Raw genomic sequence first — 22,198 nt, forward strand, 5'->3', positions numbered from 1 at the left:
TATGGAATTTTGTAACAACCAAATTTTTTTTTTCCTTTTAAGTTGTCAAGCTGCCTTTTGATTAAAGAACGTAATCATACCTCATGTTGGTAAATGTTTGAAAAAACAGACATTTTTATATTTTGCTGGTACAAATGCAAATTAGTGAAAATTTTCTGGAGATAAATTAGACGTATATGTATATTAAAAATGCACATATACTGTGATCCAAAATTTTCAGTCTTTGAATGTATCCTACAGAAATACATATGTACACAAATATATATATATATGGATGTTGACTAAAATATAATTTGTAATAGCAATTAACAAAAAATTCCATAAAACATGAAAGTCCAACAGAGGATTTATAAAACACCTCTGCCTGAGATTGAGTGCCATGCAGCCTTTAAATATTGTGTTTTCAAGGAAGATTTAATGACATGAGGAAATTTTTATGAGTGGAAACGGGCAATATGCATAACAGTACATATAATATCATCCTTTTTTTATTGCAATTAAAGAATGCAAGGAAGCCACTGACAGCAGTAGGATGATGAAGGGTTATTTTTTGTCCTTTTCTGTAGTTTATGAATTCTTTACAACAGTTATTTTATAAGCTGAAATAGCAACAAACATTTTCAAAAGTTAGTCATTCTCCTCTCCTAAAAAAGTGTGGATGGCACCCTCAGAGCTGTGAGGTTGGGTGGGAGGTGGAGGGTCAAACACTTATCATGGCCATTGGGGGAGAAGCTCCAAGGTGACTAGTAGGAAGGATGGTCAATGTCAAGAGAGGAAAAATACAAATACTTCAAGCCATGTAAGTAATCCTCAAAGTTGGTAAATACTTGAGTATAGGGATTTTTTTAATGTTATATTTTCCTTAAAAGTATTACAAAATGAATAAATGCCTGTTGTGTTCATTTGTTTTTAAAAAATTGTTAATATCTACACTCTGGTTACATGGTCCCCTGTTGTGTCTTCAGTCCTACTTTGTGTTAAAATCTATTCTAGTCTTATTAAATTTCTAGTTTCTTCAAAAGCAGGTCTTTTGGATCAGTATAACAGAAGCATTTTAAAATATTGGAGTATAAGGCATTCTTTTAAAAAGGCTACATCCTTATGATCACTTGTGTTGGATTTACTAAAAATCATCTCACACTTGCCTAAACCTTAGAAAGCAGTGATGCTGGTCCTTTCTCCCTCACCCCCACTCCCATTGTCTCCTTTTAAGAAAGATTACAGGAATCATTACACCAAGACCACAAATCTTAGTCAGATATCTGGACAAAACTATATTCAAAAAGAAACATGCATCACTATGTTCATAGCAGCACTATTCACAATAGCCAAGACATGGAAACAACCTAAATGTCCATTGACAGATGACACACACACACACACAATGGAATACTACTCAGTCACAAAGAAGAACGAAATAATGCCATTTGCAGCAACATGGATGCAACTAGAGATTATCATACTATGTGAAGTAAGTCAGAAAGAGAAAGACAAATACCATATGACATCACTTATATGTGGAATCTAAAATACGACACAAATGAACCTATCTACAAAACAGAACGAGACTCACGGACATAGAGAACAGACTGGTGGTTCCCTAAGGGAGAGGGGCTGGGGGAAGGATGGAGTGGGAGGTTGGGATTAACAGATGTACGCTATTATATACAGAATGGATAAACAACAAGGTTCTACTGTATAGCACAAAAAACTATATTCAATATTCCATGATGAACTGTAATGGAAAAGAATATTTTAAAAAAGAAGGAATGTAAATATATGTATAACTGAATCACTTTGCTGTACAGCAGTAATTAATACAACACTGTAAATCAACTATACTTCAGTTAAAAAAAAGACTGCAGAATCTTGGTCGGATAGACATGATTTCCTACAAAATGAATGTCAGATTAGTGCCTGCTGGTATCAGTTTTGTGTTTAAATCCAGTAGCTTTGCCCTCAGTTAGCCAGGTTGGGACCCTAACAGTAGTGCACCCATGCTTAGTAGACCTATTTGGACCAATTCATCCCTCAGTGGTGGTTGACATCTTATTGTCTTGCCAGAAAAAGCTCTTAAAAGCAAGAGACTGAGGAGGTCACTCTCCTGCACTATCCATGATAAACTGTAATGGAAAAGAATATTTTAAAAAAGAAGGAATGTAAATATATGTATAACTGAATCACTTTGCTGTACAGCAGTAATTAATACAACACTGTAAATCAACTATACTTCAGTTAAAAAAAAGACTGCAGAATCTTGGTCGGATAGACATGATTTCCTACAAAATGAATGTCAGATTAGTGCCTGCTGGTATCAGTTTTGTGTTTAAATCCAGTAGCTTTGCCCTCAGTTAGCCAGGTTGGGACCCTAACAGTAGTGCACCCATGCTTAGTAGACCTATTTGGACCAATTCATCCCTCAGTGGTGGTTGACATCTTATTGTCTTGCCAGAAAAAGCTCTTAAAAGCAAGAGACTGAGGAGGTCACTCTCCTGCACTGCTGGAGGGGTGAGTCATTTCCTAAATTGTTTGACTTCTTGGCTCAGAGACACCAGGAAGTTCAGGGGAAATGTGGGAGAAAGTTTGAGGCCTTCCTTGTGAGGTTTTTTGTTCGTTTGCTTGCTTGCTTTTTAACACACAAGGCAAGGAAACCCTTGTACTGTTAATGAAAAACCTTTACAACATGTATTGAATATTTCCCTATCAGTAAATTCTACAACTGCCAAGAGATATCTCTCCTATGATAACCATGTTCTTTAAGATATTATTGGTGTTGGGAGAAACCTGATTTAAGTTCTGGTACTCTCTTCAAACTGTACCCCCTTTTCCCTCTCTGTTCTGGAGTGCAGTGCAGAACTCTTATGCCTTCACTCAGGATTAGTAACTCCTACAAATTTGCAACCAAATAGACCAGAACATTATTCCAGGTTGGGCAGTACAGTGACATTTCTCTACATTGTGTGTGGGGTCAGGGGTCAAGAAAAGGATATTAACAGACTGAAGAGTGGGATGAAACCAACAACAAGTAAAACATAATTTAAAAAGAAACAGAGTAATTTTACTATGTACAAAGTACTTCTTACATCCTGTACCAATATTACCAACACCTTCTCTTTTCTCCTAGTACATCATAATTTCATTCCACTTTCTGGACCTCCCTCATGCCAAAGATTCATCTTGTATCCACTCCATGTGATCATAACTCCCCACCTTCCTCCTCAGATCCCACCTTAGATAAAGACTGTGATGGTTAATTTGATATGTCACCTCATCCGGGTTTGATGTCCAGTTGTTTGGTCAAACACCAGCTAGGTGCTCCTGTGAAGGCATTTTTTGTTTTTTAGATGGGACTAGTATTTCAATCAATTGCCTTTGAGTCAAGCAGATTACCCTCTATAATGTGGGTGGGCCTCATGCAATCACTTAAAGGCCTTAAGAGAAGACTGAAGTCTCTTGAAGAGGAAGGAATTCTGCCTCCCAGAATTACTGCCTTGGGACTCAAGACTGTAACATCAACTCCTGCTGGAATTTTCAGGCTGCTGGCCTGCGCTGCAGATTTTGGATGTGTCAGACCCCACAATTGCGTGAGCCAATTCCTGAACATAAATCAATTGAATCAATCTTTCCCTTTCTCTTTTTCTCCCCCCTCTCTGTCTCATAATCTATATGTATATAAAGTATATACATCCTCTTGGTTCTGTTTCTCTGGAGAACTCTAAGACAGAGATGAAAGAGCAAGGGAAATTTATTATTATTTTACATAATCAGAATGTATCCTGAATTAAGAGACAGATTTACATCTTTTTTTGCTGGTGGTGGAAGTGTGTAGAACAGGGTGAACTATATCCAAGGAGACTGGATTCAAGGCTTTGAGAGCCAGAACATACTTGATGTGTTTTGACTAAAAAAGAAACACACATTATGCCCTCCAAGAACCATCGTAACAGTCAACACAACTGTGGCGGTGTAGTACCACAGAAAGGACACGGTATTGGGGATCAAAAAGACTTGAGATCTTTATGTGTGTTTGACCAAACTTTTGAACTCCTGACCATCTATAAAATGGAGGTAATAAAACTTAGTTCATTGGATTTTTATAAAAATTAAATGAGATTTATGGAAAGCAGGTCCGACCTACAGTTAACACTCCAAAAATTGTAGCTGCTACCGTTATTATCCCCACCATTAATACATGTGTAATATTGATAATGCTTTATAAGTTTCCATGTGTTTACTTGAAAACCATTAAAATGCCAGTAGATAACACAGACCAAAATGCATCAACATAATAGTGTAGTTAGATGTTGTTACAGTAATCACAAGAGATAGAATATCTGATGTATTTCAGGCAATATGCTAGTACCTTGGATACCTAATCTTATTTAATTCTCACCATAATGCGTAAGGATTGTTTCTCAAAGAAGGCAAAGTAGAATCAGAAGAGTCAAAGAATTCTTTTAAGGTCACACAGCTATTAAAATGTTTAAAACAGAAATTCCAACCTAGGTGTGTCTGACTCCAAAGCCCATGTTCTGTGGTCCTTTCTGTACCACCACTGACTCCAAAGGCCAGTCATTAGCCCGTACACAGGGAGCACGACTGTTTTGTTCGTATTAACATGCCTGGTGCCTTCCTTAGTGCCTGGCACACTGTAGACACACACTACACATGTGAATGAAAGAAAGAAGGAAATAAGGCAACAGTTCTCCTGGAAGTCGTTCTCTCCACATCTCTGGCCAAGGACCATGTATTTGTCATACTTGCCTGGATGGTGAATGAAACAGGTTCCTGCCACCTTCTCCCATCCACAAGAAAGCCTTGGTTTGTCCCATCCGTGGCCACAAAAGTAAAGCGGTCGGTGCGAGAGTGCCCTCCTGAGTGCCTGTAGGTCACATGCCCGCTGTCCACGTCCAGCTGAGTGAAACTGTGTGGAAGCGGCACTGTCCCCCGCAGGTAGAGCTGGCCGTGTCGTGGAAGCTGGGCCAAAAGGAAGGTGAGGTTCTCCGCTGGAGTGTCAGGGTCGGTCAGCTGAAGGAGGTCAGGGGAGAGGAGGCCCGTGGCCCCTTCAGCCAGTCTCAGCCCCTTGTTCCTGGTCACCACGGGTAAGGCTGTGTCCACAGTCTCCAGTGTGATCTCAAACACCCCGGGCTTGGTCTGCAGTCCATTGCTCACGATGAATCTGGCAAAGAGAGGCAAGGCAGCCTTCAACATGGATTCTTGTGTCACCATCTACTGGAATGAAATGATAACAATACACACCTTTACTAAAGGATATGTCGTGTTGGGACGAAAATGAAAACTCAAGGGCGGATCTTTCAGGAGGACACTATTCTATCCATTAAACCAATCACTAGGTAATGCACAAATGGACCATTCTAACTCCCAAAGTATTTTTTCATCAACATTGATGGTAACTCACATGATGGGGCAGAGTATGCCGATGATATTTCTCAGGCTTGTCAGTACTTAGTGTAATTCCTTGCCCCAAATAGGAATTTCACATCCTTTCAGATCCACTGCACTAGTTTGAAGAGTATCCTCGTTTTATATATACAGACTTTTGCAACTGTATTTTTTGGTGAGAATTTAATAAGCTAAACTTTTTTTTTAAACATCTTTATTAGAGTATAATTGCTTTACAATAGCATATTAGTTTCTGCTTTATAACAAAGTGAATCAGCTATACATATACATATACCCCATATCTCCTCCCTCTTGCGTCTCCCTCCCACCCTTCCTATCCCACCCCTCTAGGTGGTCACAAAGCACCAAGCTAATCTCCCTGTGCTATAATAAGCTAAACTCTTAAGACTGATCATTGGAAGCTCATCCAATAAAATGCTGAGTGGGCTAAATTTGGCTAATTCACTCAATTCATATACTTTTCTTTGAGCTTCCACATTTGCCCCTGAAAAGATATGGGGGAGAGCCATTAGACAACGATTATTCCCCTGCTTTAAAGAAAAGAAAATTAGAACACAAGGGTTCAGAAACGTGGCAGGAGATCATAAGGCAGGTAGGAGACAGAGCTGGGACCAGAACCCAGGTTTTCTGATCTCACACCTTTTGCTCTTACAGAGTTTTTAATAAATGCTGGTTTAGCAGTCCACTAAGAAAGAGTTGTGGTGCCTGAGTACCACCGCAGACCTACAAAGAGAAAACTGAAATGATACAAATCCAAGGTGAGCAAAATCTTGCTTACAATCGCAGGTTCTGTGATACCATAATGTGTTTCTGATTATATTGATCACTAAATCACATTCCACCCAGCGCTGCCAATCTCAAAATTAAACTAATTGAAATGATCTTTAGAACATTTCAACATGTAATTTCTATTTGAAGGACAATTGAGACCATCGTGAAATTAAGCCCACAGAATGCACTATTAAAACTCCAACAAGTTAGGAAATCACTACTCAAATGGAACTGACACATTCACCGTAGGCCAAAGAAATGTACTTTGAAATAATCACAGAGTTGTGTCTATTCATTTTTCTCCATGTACCAGGTGCTTGAAATATTCATGGGGGAGAGAGATACTCTTATATTCCATGGATGTAAACAGGTCTAAAACTGTTGCAGTGGCATATAACATTAAATTATATAATAATTTACTTAGGAAGTTCTTTTTCAAAACTAGAGAAGATATGGGGTTTATCTTTACTTTACTAATCTGACAAATGCGACTACCAAGTTTTTCATTCTTTACAAAATGTGTCTTATCCTTCAGGGTTGGAGGGTGGATGCTTTGCTTTTGAACATGAGGGAACCTGAAACCAGGTTGTGTGGGCGTCATGTATCAGCCAGCCTGCCCGAGGCGAAGGACTCAGGGAAAAAAAGCAGCTGAACAAAAAGTAAAGGATGAGTTTGGCTGATACAGATTTTGCTTTGAAGGCTAGGCTAAAATTTTTGAGCTTTCTAATTATCTAGTTGATAAGACTGCCTACAAGGAAAATAGGATGTGATGCATAGAAATTCTTGTCTAAAAAGTTAAAACTGCTAAGTGAAGTACTACAGATAAAGCACATTTTTGACATTTCACACACCTTGTCTTGTAAAGAATATAACCTGGTTTTGTCCACAGCATTATTTTTACAGTTTGGAAAAGAATACTGAATTAACTTTAGAATTGTAGATTGAGCAAAATCACATAGCTTCCTTAAAACAAAACAATACATTTGGATAAATATATTCTAAGCAAAGAGGGCAATTTCATTGCTGGATCATGAAGCGTTTGCAAAATTCATTATTTTTTTAAAAAAGGAAAAAAAGCACACCTAGAAAAAAATTTGTGTGTGTACTTCAACTTTTTACTTACTAGTCACCTTGACAGGTTCAAAGATCAAGCGATATACATTTTTTAGGTACAAAAATCATGGTCTGTTTCTCAGGGGAAGCTTTTCGTGGAATTATGCCTTTATTCCACTGTTTTCCTGTTAACTTTTTCATGTTTCCTCCCTGGAGCCTATCATCTGACCAGAGGTAAAATAAGGAGACTAGGCATTCCCTCAGGGCCTCCAATTTCTCCTTTTTTCACTTAACCCCTCCAGAAACACATTTCATGCTTCCAACTTTGCCCTCTTTCACAATAAAGCGGCTGTCTATTCCCTACCAGATCCCTATATCAACACATGCTCTTGTGGAGAGTTTTAAATTAGCCGTTTAGAGTTGAGCAAAAATTTAAGCCAGAGGACATGTATTTCTAGTATTAGCATTAATTGTGGAATTAAAGTCTTTGTGCCCCGTTAAAAGCAGGTCAAATACTGGTGGAGAAGGAAGAAGAAGGAAGGGGAGAGGCAGCCATCAGGGGCAAGGAGGTGAAGGGGGAGGCCCAGCGACTGCCACAGGCTCATCAGAGGCAGTCATTTTGAGTATCAGATTCTGGCTTTCTTCTCTGGAGACTGAATTCCAAAAATGCCCAACAAGCTCCTCCAAGCTCAGTCTCAAGGTGGCCGCATTTATCCGTGTGTGTGTGACCCGTGTGGGGGGCACTGAAGTTTTCTCCTGATCCAGGTGGTCCATCGCAGACTCCTCCCTGCCTCTGACGGGCATTTGACCATGTCGGAAATCGGCAGCCTGCCATCAGACAGATGGGAATGAGGGCGAGCGGGAGAGGGACCATGTAAGAGTAAGAAATATGTTTACTGAGGCCAGCGTTCCCAGCTGGGACCCCAAGGCAGCTGTCTGCACTGACTGAAAGCTAAGAAGCCAGTGGTGAAAAGGACACAATGTCTCAACAGGACTGGATCACACACATCATTCCACCTTCACCAGTAACAATGCAAACTACTCACAGGCAGAGAACATTATCAGAGAGAGAGAGAGACAGGGAGGATGGTCATGGTTGGCTTCCCAGTAAAAAAAAAAAAAAGCCCAGCAGAACCAGTGAGACAGGGTCAGTGCTTCATGTCTGCAAAGGTTGACCAGATGATCTTACAAATGCTGCACTACCACCCCCTCAAAAGAAACCTTCCAAACATATTTTCAAGTTCTGAAACAATAGTGCCATTGCTGTTATGGCATCCACTCCAAGCTTTAGAAGCTGGTGGTATCGAGGTAGCAGCTCCTTCTGTGGGTCCCATTTCCTTTATTACCATCCCCTCCCTTGAGAAGAGACATAGCCAAGATGACCACTGTCTCATGAAATTTGGGGAATGACTCTTAGATTTGTCTGGGGTGCCTGCCTGGTCTGATTTCACCATTACCATGGTGCTTTCAAGCTTTCTGCATTTCCTGGCAATAGAGTTGGCTGAAGAATCTGCCATCTGTCATGGCATTTAAAAGATAAAAATGGAATCATAAATAGAGCCAGTTCTTCAGAAAAAAAAAAAAAAAAAGTCCAGCCGGCATGTCAAAATGGAGGACATTAGCATGTTCTTTTAGTCCCCGGCTGCTAGCAGCTGAAGTCAGCTTGCTAATCACTTGGTGTCATCTGTCCCAGAATGCGATGCCAAATCTTTCTTCCAGGCCAGCAGCACCAAACAATACAGGAGAAATTTATGATTCACAAAATAGTTTTGCAGAAGGTAAAAATCTGACCATGAAACTCCCCCGTTTAATTAATGCTGCCATAGCTTACATTAAAAAGAGAAGGGGGAAAATTCTCTGCGGCAGAATTTATCTCTTCTACCCAGCCAAATTCCTTGCCAGATTTAACAGCAAGCAACATAAATTTAGGTGATTAGATTGGTTGCATATATTTAATTTTTAAAAAGCACCATAATCACACTTTCATTAAAACAGGCTTTCAGCTTTGGTTGAGCGCCACTTGACAAACAACACAGCAGTCGAGATGATTGGGTTAGTGAAATGACAAGATTAAAAGGAGGGTCTTCAGCAGATGCTAGGCTCTTCTACTATAAATATGTAAAACTGCTGGCCAAACATCAGAATGACACATTGAGAAGGTTCCTTCCCACAAGTACAAATTGTCCACAAATTTTTGGTACAACCAGGTATAATGGAAAGACCTCTCCAAAATGAGATCTCAGCCCAAGTTCAGCTCTGATACTTACTTATGTCAATTTAGGTGACTTTCTTTGTCTCTTGGAAACTCAGTTTTCTCATCCATAAAATGGGAGCAAGACACCTCTCTCAAGGTGGTGGTGTAAGGCTTAAGGGAAATGATATACATACAAAAAAGGGTCTAGCACACTGCCTGACGCATTACAGGTGTTCAAGCAATACTAGCTTTCCTATATATAAATGAAGGGATTGGATTAAATCAATGCTTTTCAACCCTTGTTGTTTGTTTACTGTCTCTCTATGGACCTGTTCCCTAATCTTAAGTCATTCAAACACCATCATCACAATTGTTGCCATTTTCTAGTATTACCTGTACTCTTATTACCTACTGTTTTGTTTTATATCAACTCACTTTTCTGCTTAAGTAAACGTACTTGAAAAGAAACCTTTTAAATACTAAAAGCTCAAAGTTTTCACTCATAAAAACTTAACCACTACAAATACTATAAAAATAAATACAGGAAAACAAACTGTTTTTCATTCTAGCTAGATATTGTTGGCCAATGGCTTGGAGCCTGAGGCCTGTACACTCTTTGCTAAAAATGGAAAACAGTTAATATTGAAGAGCTGCTAAGTACATATGAGCACAGGCCTGAGACTTCCTTCTAGAAACAGAAGGATAGAGAGAATTAAAAGGGAGTAGTTTCCCACTCTTGAATCCCTATTATTTATTGTCTCCTTCCTGTACCAGCCCACATCATTCTGCATCTTTGTATCATTGATGGTACTAATCACTCATTTTAGGAACTAGAACCACAGATTTTTTGCTAAAAGAAAACCTTGCCCAGAAGCTCAGTGTGCAAAACAAACTAAAAGTCAAACCACCAAAAAACTAAACCAAACGAAGTTATCTCAGAAAACTGGGATGTGAGCTGCAGAGTCCCACCAACTCAGCCCCTTCATTTTCTGTCTCTGGGAGGCCCTCAGAAGCCTCCTGTAAATCTTCAAACTCCTCAGAACATACTTGGAACAGTGGACTGGACCGGACTGGAGATGGCTAGTCCCAATAGCATCAGAATCACCTAGAGAGCTTTTAAAAATACAGATTCCTGGGCCTGAAACTGGACTTACCAAAGTCGCCTCTCTGCGGTAAGGCCCAAGAATTTGAATTTTTTTAAACCTCTCAGGTAAGGCTCTTCAGAATCTAGAAAGTTAGACATTCCTGGGGTGAATGATTTCTAAAACACCATCTAGTATGACTCTCTACGCATGTGAATTAGGAAACTGTTATGGTATCACCAAGCCTCACATCAGGGATTTTGTTTTTCATTTTCAGCTCATCACTACCATCTGCTTAAGACCTCATTGTTATTTCTCAACATCTTTACATGTTCATTCTTTGGCTTCACCCGTAGGATCTCTGGTTTCTCCAATACAGTCATTAATGTCTTCAACAGACTCTCCCATAGGCGTTGACGGGGGGAAGCAGGAATGGACAGGAAGAAGAAGTCCCAGAAATGGGTATCAAACGAAAAGCCCTGAATCTGGTATACCTAGGTTAAGCCAAGAAGCATCCACCCTCCATTAACAAACAGGAAAAAAAGAATCATCATTGCTCTTTATACCTTCTTTCCTCCAAGATTAATCTTAGTGGTGTAAAGAATGGAGAGAAAAAAATGGGGCCAAGGAAAGAATATAGTAAACAATGATAAAAATGGGGCCAAGGAAAGAATATAGTAAACAATGGTAACAACAAGAATGACAACAACAATAGTAACAGTAAAAATAGAAACCAATATTTATCTTGTTCTTCCTACGTGCCATGTATTGCTTTCAGTACTTTATGTACACAAGCCCATTTAAACCCCTCAGCAACTCTCTGAGGCAGCTAATACGAGCATCATTCCTTTTCATGGAAGAGTTAATGAGAGCGCAGGAGAATGTGTGACTTGAGGAGAACCAGAGATGTGATGTAATGAAGGCAGGAACTGACCCCAGGCCTATGCCTTCCCAAGCCAAAGAACCAGTGGGAAAAGTATTCCCCACTTCTGATGTTTCAGTTAATACTGAGCAACACTCAAGCACTGAATTGGTTATTGAGAGAGTGACCGACCAAATGCTTATCTGATTGTTAAGAACACTTGTCAAGGGAAAAAAGAAGGTATTAGTTCAAACTCCCCTGGATTTTTTTGTTTAACAGTTGAACTATCCAAATCATCTTTTCAAATCATCATTCCAAATGCCAAAAAGGGAAGCAAAATCATCTTTACTGACATTTAAACACTGTTTATCATAGCAGACATATTGAATTTAGATAGATAAGATATATGATAGAGGAAAGTGGTATTTGGACACGGGTATATCAGTGTAATTGATAGTTTATGGGAGCCGTTCAAATAACACAGGAGTCTGCGACATTTATGTTATTTTATAGCATTCTTTTGAAGGTTGCTTTCTGACATGGTAAAAATTAGTCCTACGTGTATGGAAAATGAATCAATGCTCTCAGAGCTTCCTTTTTTTTTTTTTTTGGTACTCAGGCCTCTCCCGTTGCGGAACACAGGCTCCGGATGCGCAGGCTCAGCGGCCACGGCCCACGGGCCCAGCCGCTCCGCGGCATGTGGGATCTTCCCGGACCGGGACACGAACCCGTGTCCCCTGCATCAGCAGGCGGACTCTCAACCACTGCGCCACCAGGGAAGCCCCACGGCCTCCTTCTTAATTGGTAAAATTCAGGGTTAGATGTGTACCATGGTCCCCCAAAGGCTAGTCTAAGATTTCCGGGTTCTCATCCCAGCCCTGAGGTCCTTGGGGAAACTCAAGTTCAGCCAGCTTTGAAAACTGCTAAATGATAGATCCTCTGCAGTTTTTCTTGCTTTCCGTGACTGGAAACAGATTTCAGTACTTTAAATGAATGTAGACCTTCATTAATGTTGTATCTTTGCCTTTTCAACAGATTGTTATTCCTTCCAGTGATTTATTTGCTATAGAATCCTTGAACAGGTGCACAGCCCCCAATTATAACACGGTTTCTATGGGGAAATACGATCCATTTTATGGCAACATGATTTATGATGTAGTTACCAGAACACATTGTGTCAAAAGGCACTGTCTGCTTATGCCAAATGTTTACTAGCAAATTCCTTTCCCTCAGATAGAAGAACATACTCAAAAAGAGGTAAATTACTTTTCCACAGCTCTCATTAGCGGGGATCCTCAGGTCTTCACATGTCTCTTCATGGAACAGCTTGCACTGAGATCTGCTGAGGTGTTTATTTTTAAACAACGAGCCCTAATTTCTTGGCTGGCTGCTGTCATTTTAATCGTGCACCTTTCCCTTTCTTCCATCGAGGGAGTGGATGAAGAGCATACTTACACCAGAGCTGGAAAAGGACCCATTTTTTCCCCTCCTTTGTCTCTCTAAGCACTAATCCAAAGAAGGAGTTCTGAAAAGTTTCCTCGGGGCTCACCTGAACGTGTCTCTGTGGGCAGCTGCCGTGCTCTTATGTACGTAGCAGACTCTCTGTCCTGCTATGTCCATTTGGCTGAAGCTTGTAATGGGGACCCCAGGATAGTGGACGTATTCGACCTGGCCATACCGCGGTGGGGAGGTGATGACGTAGAGAAGTTCCTCAGGCTTGCCTGTTCCGTCCACAGCAAGGAGGGTGGTGGTCATCAGGAAACCTCTGTCACCTTTAGACACCGAAAGTGGTTTTGCCCGGATGACAATATCACCTGCGTGGCAGAAGAGGTTGTGGTCAAGAACCAAATTTTTAAAAATAAAATGTCCAAGGTGAAGGTAAAAAGCAAAGGTCAAACTGTGCAGAAGTCAAAAGTAATATGACATAGCAAGATTTCTATAACAAGGATTAATAAAAGAATTCAGCCAAAGACACGAGCAGATATCACAAAGAAGCATAACAATATGGCCAACAAAGGCACAAAAGACGCTCAGTCTCATGAATAGTCACAGAAATATAAATCAAGATCACAGTAAGTTGTCATCTTGTAACCCTCTGATTGGCAAGGATGTAGGAGCCTGATGATACCAAGTGTTGAAGAGGACGTAGGATCTTGCATAAGAGTCTGGTAGGAGGGTAAACTGGTACACAATCTGGAATTATTTTGTAAAGAGTTGGATACTCACCTATGCCTTGACCCAGGGATTCCACTCCAGCTGCATGCTGGAGAGAAACACATGCACTTGTACCCAGGAGATCTGTGCTAGAATGGTTGTAACTGAGAACAATGGAGACAACCCAAATGCCTTCTCAAAAGGTGAATGTATAAACAAACTGTGGTCTATTCATACAACTGAATTTTGTGCAGTAGCAAAACAGATGCACTAGAGCTATATGCAACCACACAAGATGTAGCTTATTAACATTTATTAGCTGAGTGAGCAAGTCCCAGAAAACTATAAACAAAAGTAAGAAAATTAACACAAAATTCAGGATGGTGGTTCTCACTGGAGGTTGGAAAGAGCACATAGGTAGATGTTTGATACTGTTAATATTCCAGTCCTTGTATGTGTGGTGGCTACATAGGTGTTCTTATGTTTGAAAGACTGTATGAATGAGTGTCTGAATGAGCAAAGGAGAAGAGGATCACACACAGACAAAGGATACAGTGTTTCACAAACTAAGGATTATAATCCAATTTTGCTCACTTGAGGTTCATTAAAAAAATGATCACAACTAAAATACTATAGAGTTTCTACTTTGTACAGTTACAGGGTTAAGGTATTGTCATATTTCTCAGGCTATAAATGAGGAAACTAAGGTGTAGAAATGTTAACCAACTTGCTAATGATTACACAATTATGAAAGGTGGAGCTTGAATATCTGACCCAAGAGCACAAACTCAAACATTTTATTATTTTGCTTCCTTTCTTTAGTATATAAGGAATTCTTGAAAATTAACACTAAAACGGTGAATATCCAAAAGGAAATGTGTGTACAATAAATGCCAAGTCATTTCTGAATTAAAAATACAGTCAATAAAATCTTGAAAAGATATTTAGTCCTATAAGGAAATAAAACATCAAGGAGGTATAATTTTACCCCAGTGTTTCTCAATGAGGGACAATTTTGCCCCCCAGGGGACATTTAGCAACGTCTGGAGACATTTTGGTTATCCTATCTGAGACGTGCTACTGGCTTCCAGTGGGTAGAGACCAGAGATGCTGCTAAAAATCTGATAATGCACAACAAAGACTTATGCTTTCCAAAATGTCAATATTGCCGAGACAGGGAAACCCTGTTTTAGATGATCAAATTGGTCTTTTTTGTATACTATGCTTTTAACTCAAAATGCTATGCAACTTATGTCCAACCTAAGAATCAATGACCAACCTAATTTTAAATCAAAACCTGAGCCCCAGATTCTTCAGAGGGAGTCAAGATGAATATATCAAGGAAGTAAGAAGAATGAACAAGGCTGAGGAAACAAAAATCATGCACAGGAGGTTTCACCAGGAGCAGAAGATACAGCTGAGTGGAGGAAGAGCATCTAGGTTTTGCCTGAACCCAACTTTTCAGCACTGTAATGACAGAGTATGGATCAGGGTCAACTATAGACAATGTCCTTCTCAACTTCTCCCAAAGATGTCCATGTCATTTTTGCCACTGCACATATCAGAAGACACAGCACAATGGGAAGGCATAATGTTATTTATAATAGCTCCCAAATGGAAATAACCCAAGTGTTCAATATGCTAATATTAGTGTTGATTTAGTCTAACAATTCAGTATAGTTTCATTTAGAGATGAACAATTATGGCTATAAAGTTACACTGCAAACTGAGAAAACTGATGCTAAGGAAGGGAGGAGGGAGCAAGAAGGGAGGGAGGGAGGAAGGAAAGAGAGAGAGAGAGAAAGAAAAGAAGGAAGGGAGGAAGGAAGGGAAGGAGGAAGGAAGGAAGGAAGGGAGGGAGGCAGGGAGGGAGAGAGGAAGGAAAGAGAGAGAGAGAAAGAAAAGAAGGAAGGAAGGAAGGAAGGAGGGAAGGAAGGACAGCAACAGTGAAGGAGGAGGGGAAGGAGAGAACACTGTACAGAGATAAAACACCACTACGTTTAAAAAAGAAAAGAAATTATGAACTTCTGAAAATGTTAACAGGTTAATGTATCTACCTGATGTAAGTTTTCACAAATACTTTTAGAAAATAATCACGTGTCAATTGTAGCAGAGACTAGTGAGGCACTCACCAGCCTCAATGCCTTTTCTTCCTGGATGCACTGCTCCAGTTTCTACTGCCCAGACTCCTTAATGTGGCCCGTGACTGCAGTTCAGCCACAGGTACCCTACCTCCAAGCCTATCCCATGAAATTCTCTCATTATCCTCCATATCTCACTCTCAAAGTGACTCCGAGGACTTCCGAGACAAACGATCCCCTAGCTGGAAAGAATCCCCAGGTGGCTGCTTGGAACAGAATTCTCCTCCACCATGCTAGGGAATGCATCTCGGTAAGGCAATGACAGGATAACCTGCCCTATTACATTAGGTGCATTTTACTTGTATTACGTTTTGCCTGGACAGATACTTATGATGAATGCAGTCTTACTTTTGCAGAGAGAAATAAATGTGTACAGTAACACGTAGCTTATCTGAGAGTCACTTATTAGATATCTTCAAGGAAACAAGCAAATAAAATATATTATTATACAGCCCCAAAATAAACATCTGAAAATCAATCAAGCTAGCTTAAAATTTCTTAAAAAAATTCAGAACTGTAATTTTACCATACATATGAAGTAAGACTTTTACTGTACCTAAGCATCCAATTTAATTTAGCTCTGAGCTTCCTGGCAGCCAAGGCAAAAAAGAAAGCACTCTGTCAATCAAGCACATACTGAGGATCTAAGACTATGCTTGGTCCTAGGAATATACAGATCCTGGACTATACAGATGAATGAGATAGGATCTTTACCCTCCTCACATAAGCTCTAAGGAAAAGTATGGGGTAGTGAGTGACATGTTGGGAATCAAGGGCTTACACTCTCCCTTGCTGAGATTCCTTTCCAGTATTTTTTTTTCAATCTCTTCCTTCTGCCATTTATGTGCTGCTGAGTCCTATCATGCAAATGGTCTTTAATTAATTCAAGAAGATAATTATCTTACAGCATTCTCCCTTGTCCCTGAAGAGTATTGTCAGCACTTCCAAAGTGAACAGAGAAACAACCTCCAACCTTTACAATGACAAAATTCCTTCCTATTATTTTTTTATTTTAAGACACATGTATTTGTATTTCCTTTATTATTGTTGTATTGAAAATATTTTTCCTTTCAAACTCTGTTTTCAAGTAATAACTCAATCCCTGAAGATAAAACTAGAGTCATCACATTGATTTGGTAAAATTTTACTTAAAGCTTAAAACCCTGACAGTTAAAGTAGCTTGTGCAGCCTGTGGGCAAGGCTGGGTTTTTAATAGGCTTTTTGAAATACTGAAAATAACAAATGAATTGGCTACCCTCATAAACCTCACAGATCACAGGCAAAGCAAGTGAGGAGCAAAGGATCAAATCATAAATGATGGAATTTCAAGATAGAGGATGGAAGGAGGGAAGGAGAAAGGGTGGGAGAGACGGAAGGAGGGAGGGAGGGAGAGAGGAAGAGAGGGAGGGGAAAAGCTTTAAGGGCTTACACCTGCTCACTTCTGGTTGTAAAAGTTGGTTCCAATAAACCCTGATAGAAATGCTTTACCTTTTCCCATATCCTTGATGGTGATGTGACAATTAAATGCAGGGGACCTATTGTCACCATCCCAGAGGTAGAAGGTGAAGCTGTCTCGGTTCTGGGAATCCACTGCGCCCGTGTGTGTGTATCTCAGCAAGTTCAGATCCACTTCTTCCTGAGTGCATTTCATGCCAGGATGGAGAGGGAACCAGTCCCTCCCTATCTGAAAAGTGTCAGAATTAGTCAGCTGCCCAGGGTTTTTTTCCCCCCACGTTGTGTCAGTGGACATCTTCCATATCCTCTGAAAACTTCCAATATAAATGATATTTCAGGAAAACTCTAGATTTAACTTTTTGCCATTCTGCATCATATTTTCCATTTAAAGAAATATATTAAAACAATTTCAGGCCTTGGGGAAAAAACGAGCTTTAACCAAAGGATTTTTGACAAAGTCATGTGGCAATTCAACTGCAGTGCTATTTCCAAGGTATTTAACACAAGCAATCATAGCTGATTAAGTATTTCAATTATTGAGAGCAGGTGGGTAATCGAGCTGTTGGAATTGATTCTTTAAAAATTAAATGTGTCTCATTTGGGGTTTCCTTTTTTGTTTTTAGTCCTTATCATTGTACAACTAATAAAACCTATTATTTCAAACTGGTTTGTCACTGGGCTTATCTGAAGTAGATAAAACATAAATAGAATGGGTGTATTTACTGTCCACAGTTTTAGGCTTCCAAAAGACCAAAAATGATCAAAGTCCCTATCACCCCCTACATTTATACCCTAAGTCAGCACGAAAACAACTGCAAATATCATATATGTGTTATGTATCATGCTCTTCTAATAATAAGCTGGCATTAGTTAAGCATATATTCTGTACAGAACTCAGTGCAGAAATTGTGGCATTTTCAATTAAAAGAGGTCGTTATGCTGAGGGAGAGCTGACAACTGAGACTATTAGAAAATACAATAATAATAAATCTGTCTCATTAATAATTCTACTGTTTTCTCTTAAAAATGCATAGCTTTCCCTAAGAAGGGCTCATAAAAGTCATTTGAAGTATTTCAAGCAAAATGTCATCTTAAAATTTTACTATATGATATTATCTTGTGCTTTTCCTGTCTGGCTTAAGAGACTATAACAGAAATTTAAACGATTTTTAAAAAATTTCCTTTGTCACATTATTCCACATGCCTTCTCTCCCCTCACTGTGTTACCACTTCCCTTTGTCATTCTATTTGATAAAGTTCCCTCCTCTTTAATGTTTGTGCCCATCTGATGTTTGCACACAGGTATGTTCTGCCCCAGTGCTCACTGGGTGAAAGTTAATTATATTATAATAATTAAGCACATTCTTTGTCTGCATCATAAGATCTGTTTGTAAATTTATTTTTAAAAACAGATTCTCTTTCAGGTTTTAAACCAAACAGCCTGCAATTCTATTTAATGTTTTTCTTTATAATCTTTTCCCAGAAAGTAAATACAGAAGATGATATCTTTTGCTCTCTGTCATCTCCATCTAATTCCCCACTTGCATTCCCAAGTGTGAGCTCTGACTTAACAAAATCATTTGCAAGCCCCAAAAGAGAAGGAAAATAAGATTCAGTCTCAAGGTGGGGAAAACGCAGGAAAGTCAACCAGAAAACCAGGATGCGTGAGAAAGTCCAGGAGGCCTGGTCCCTGGTCTTGGAGAGACTTGGAAAAGCCCTAGAGAGCTGGGAGAGAACTCGCTGGCGCCATATTGGGAACATGGACCCATCTGGATTTTCTCATAACCAAAACACTTCAGTTCCCATGTCACCCAAATGTGTGAGCTGTCACTGCATTTCTGCTTCATTACTCTTTGAAATGAAATAAGGACACAGCTGCACCTCAATTTAAATCTGTGATTGCTCTTCACTTTGATTCTCTATGGTGCCCACAAGCTAAGACAATCAAGCTGCTCTACACAGAATGAATCCTTGCTGCTTTTCTCAGGCTGTACCTACATTACATTAAAAGTTAAGCATTCAGTCAAATAATCACATTGGAGATGGCTGGTGGTTACTGTTGCTAGCCTTAATCCACCATTCAAACAGACATTTTGATGGAATACTCAAGTGACCTTCTCAAGTGGCTGATCTATAATTTGTATTGGGTTGATTCTTGGACATCACACACACAAAGTCTGAATCAGACTGGTGAGCACCATTTGTGAAAAGACTACCTTTTCTCCATTGCATTACCTCGGCTGCTTTGTCAAAAATCAGTTGACTACACTTGTGTGGCTCTATTTCTGGGCTCTCTATTCTGTTCCATTGATCTGTTTGTTTATTCTTGTACCAAACCAACACTGTCTGGATTACTGTAGTTGTATATTAGTCTTGAAGTCAGGGAGTGTCAGCCCTTCAATTTCATTCTTCTATATTGTGTTAGATATTCTGGGTATTTTGCCTCTCTAGATAAACTTTAGAATCAGTTTGTTGATACCCATAACAACTGCTCTAAAAAATAAAGTCTATCAGTAACTAGAGAACTTGCTTTACCCCAGTAACTCCCTATGCTCCAACTTAGGTACAGTCCCAATGGGGAAGGAGCAATGATGAACCTTAATTTTGGTTGAATTTACCCTGAATTGAGGAAGTAAATTTAGAATAGTGTGAGTTCTCCCCAAACTAGGAAAATTAAATTTTCTACCTCTGAGCAAAATATGGCTATTACAGAATAAATTCAGTTATAGGAATCTGTGCATTTAGAAAATTTATACCTGTTACATTCATTTTGAAAAATAAAAGTAAAAAGGCCACTAACCTTAAGCTGAAGTTGCCCATTTTGGGGAAGACTTTCAAATACGTAGTAAATCTTCTCCCTGGGGGAGTCTTCATCTATGGCTGAGAGAACTGCACTAGAAATAATACGAGTTTCACCCATATTCACTGTAATTTCAGCTTTCCTGTAAAAAGGAAGATGTCTGGGTTGATATAAAAAATAGAAGACAACACCTTAGGAGGGGACACTCATGATGACTATTACAGCATTCAACCTTAAAAAATTAAGAAATGATATTCAATATCCAAAGTACTGAAAATGATGAGTCAGATTTGTAAAATATGCTTTCATTTCACCTTACATGGGAAAGTCCTAAGGACAATTAGTCAGCAACAATGAGTATGGCACGAGGTAATTACATACTTCTGTCTACTTGTATAGAACTTTATAATTTTCTGTTAAAATTTATTTTATAAACTGACTTTGTTTCCAAAATTTTATCTGATACAACAACAGCACCATGAAGTAAGTAGGCTAGGTATTATTGTTCTAATTTTACAGACAGGAACTTAAAGAAATGAAATGACTTATTCACGGGTGTTCTGGTACCCTTTATGATAGACCATTATGAACTTGGTGATATTTAGATAATCTGTAGCCCTCTACATTACTCTCCTCCTTGGTGATGTTCTGGGTAACTAGTGTTCTCTTCACAGTAATTCATCTTTTCCAAATGCTACAGCTGCCCAGTCAGCTCCTGGCATCTTGAAGAGAAGGCTGGGACAGAGAGCAGGTGCTGCTTCTACCATAAATGCTGCTGCTATGGGTTTTGTGTCTCCTGTAAAGGGCTGCTGCTTTCACAGCGAATATGGCTGTTTTCTCTGGTCCTACCAAAGAGAAGAAGAGATTTCTTTTCACCTGTGTTTCTAGCTCTTGGTTTTGGTCATCACACATGGCCTGTGTCCAACTTGACACTTTGTTTCTGAGAAAAACTGGGAAGTTTCCTTGGGATTTAGATTAAGGACATTTGTGTAGCATCAACTGGTCATTCTCAACAGCCTTCCACTCCTCTGCTGACAAGCCATAGCCCAAGCACCTCAGTTCTAACCTCTTTACTAGGTTTTTCTTGCCTACTCATAACTGACATCTTCCCTGGCCATAGGAGATGACTTTTGCCCACCTCTTTACTAGAGAATATTAATCCTGTCATTTTAGAAGGCTAAAATGATGGTTTAGGGCTTATGGAGATTAGTGGTGGGCATTTTTTTTTTTTTTTGGGTCGCGCCACACGGCTTGTGGGATCTTAATTCCCTAAACAAGGATCGAACCCGGGCCCCTGGCAGTCAGAGCATGGAGTCCTCACCACTGGACCGCCAGGGAATTCCCAGTAGTGCTTTTTTTTTTTTTTTAAAACACATGACTGGGTGGAAAGGTCTCTCTTTTTTTTTTTTTTAATATTTATTTATTTGGCTGTGCCGGGTCTTAGTGGTGGCACACGGGATCTTTGTTGCCACAGGCAGGATCTTTAGTTGCCGCATGCGGGATCTAGTTCCCTGACCAGGGATTGAACCTGGGCCCCTTGTTTTGGAAGCACAGAGTCTTAACCGCTGGACCACGAGGGAAGTCCCCCCAGTGGTGCTTTTAATATAGAAACAGATGAATCAAAACAGGAAGCCAATACAATGAAGATGATAAGGAGTCTGGTAGAAAGAAAGGGTCAGAATTAAATTTCAGAGGGTCCAAGAGAGAAGAAAGTATGTCATAGTCTGAGTTACCCTGAAAGGGACAAAGATCTTGGTGCAGGTAATTTATTTGGGAAGTGATCTCAGGAACAAGCGAGAGGGAGGGAGGAGTGAGGAAGGAAAGGAGGAAAAGGCAACGAAGGGTGTAGTTACTGCTATGGGGCTCAATCCTGCTGGGGATCCTTTGAAGAGCCGTGTAGAATATGCCTCAAATTATGCTTCAGAAGGATAGGAGGCTGGGATACTTATCTTCTCCACTACCTTTCAGAGGTGGAGGGTTGCCCTCAAAGTATTCTCCCCTGTGCCTGGACATGGGCTGAATGAGCCACTGCTACTTCAGAGAAAGCCCAGAGGCAAAAAAGCAGAGCACTACAGTCACTTAGATGGGGCACAGACAGCGTGCAGGGTACGTTCCGTCATAGCTGCAACTAGAATCAGAGGTGGGCTAAGGGGGTGTAACCCCAGGAGCCAAAAGCACAGCATCTAAAAGGAATATCAAAGGAATGGTGTCAGATGACCTAGCAAGGTCCAGCAAGATGAGAAGAGCCATTAGATATGGTGG

General features: G+C 39.9%; 1 protein-coding gene across 6 annotated transcripts in view; it reads right to left on the reverse strand.

Moving 5' to 3' along the window:
• The window catches only part of FREM1 (FRAS1 related extracellular matrix 1), a 167,660-nt gene that overhangs the window by 34,968 nt on the left and 110,494 nt on the right, over nt 1-22,198 (reverse strand). For 4 of the 6 annotated variants that reach the window (XM_024760474.1, XM_024760472.1, XM_024760473.1 and 1 more), the window contains 4 exons: nt 19,937-20,078; nt 17,170-17,365; nt 12,936-13,200; nt 4,765-5,179 (listed from right to left, as the gene is read on the reverse strand). In XM_024760474.1, the coding sequence (XP_024616242.1) occupies nt 4,765-5,179; nt 12,936-13,200; nt 17,170-17,365; nt 19,937-20,078 (1,018 nt within the window). Of the gene's footprint in view, nt 1-4,764; nt 5,233-12,935; nt 13,201-17,169; nt 17,366-19,936; nt 20,079-22,198 lie in introns of those variants that run through there. The other 2 variants (XM_024760477.1, XM_024760476.1) reach the window with 2 other exon arrangements.

Source organism: Neophocaena asiaeorientalis, unplaced genomic scaffold, assembly GCF_003031525.2.
Source record: "Neophocaena asiaeorientalis asiaeorientalis breed wild unplaced genomic scaffold, Neophocaena_asiaeorientalis_V1.1 scaffold174, whole genome shotgun sequence".
In the NCBI taxonomy this organism is placed as follows: Eukaryota; Metazoa; Chordata; class Mammalia; order Artiodactyla; family Phocoenidae; genus Neophocaena; species Neophocaena asiaeorientalis.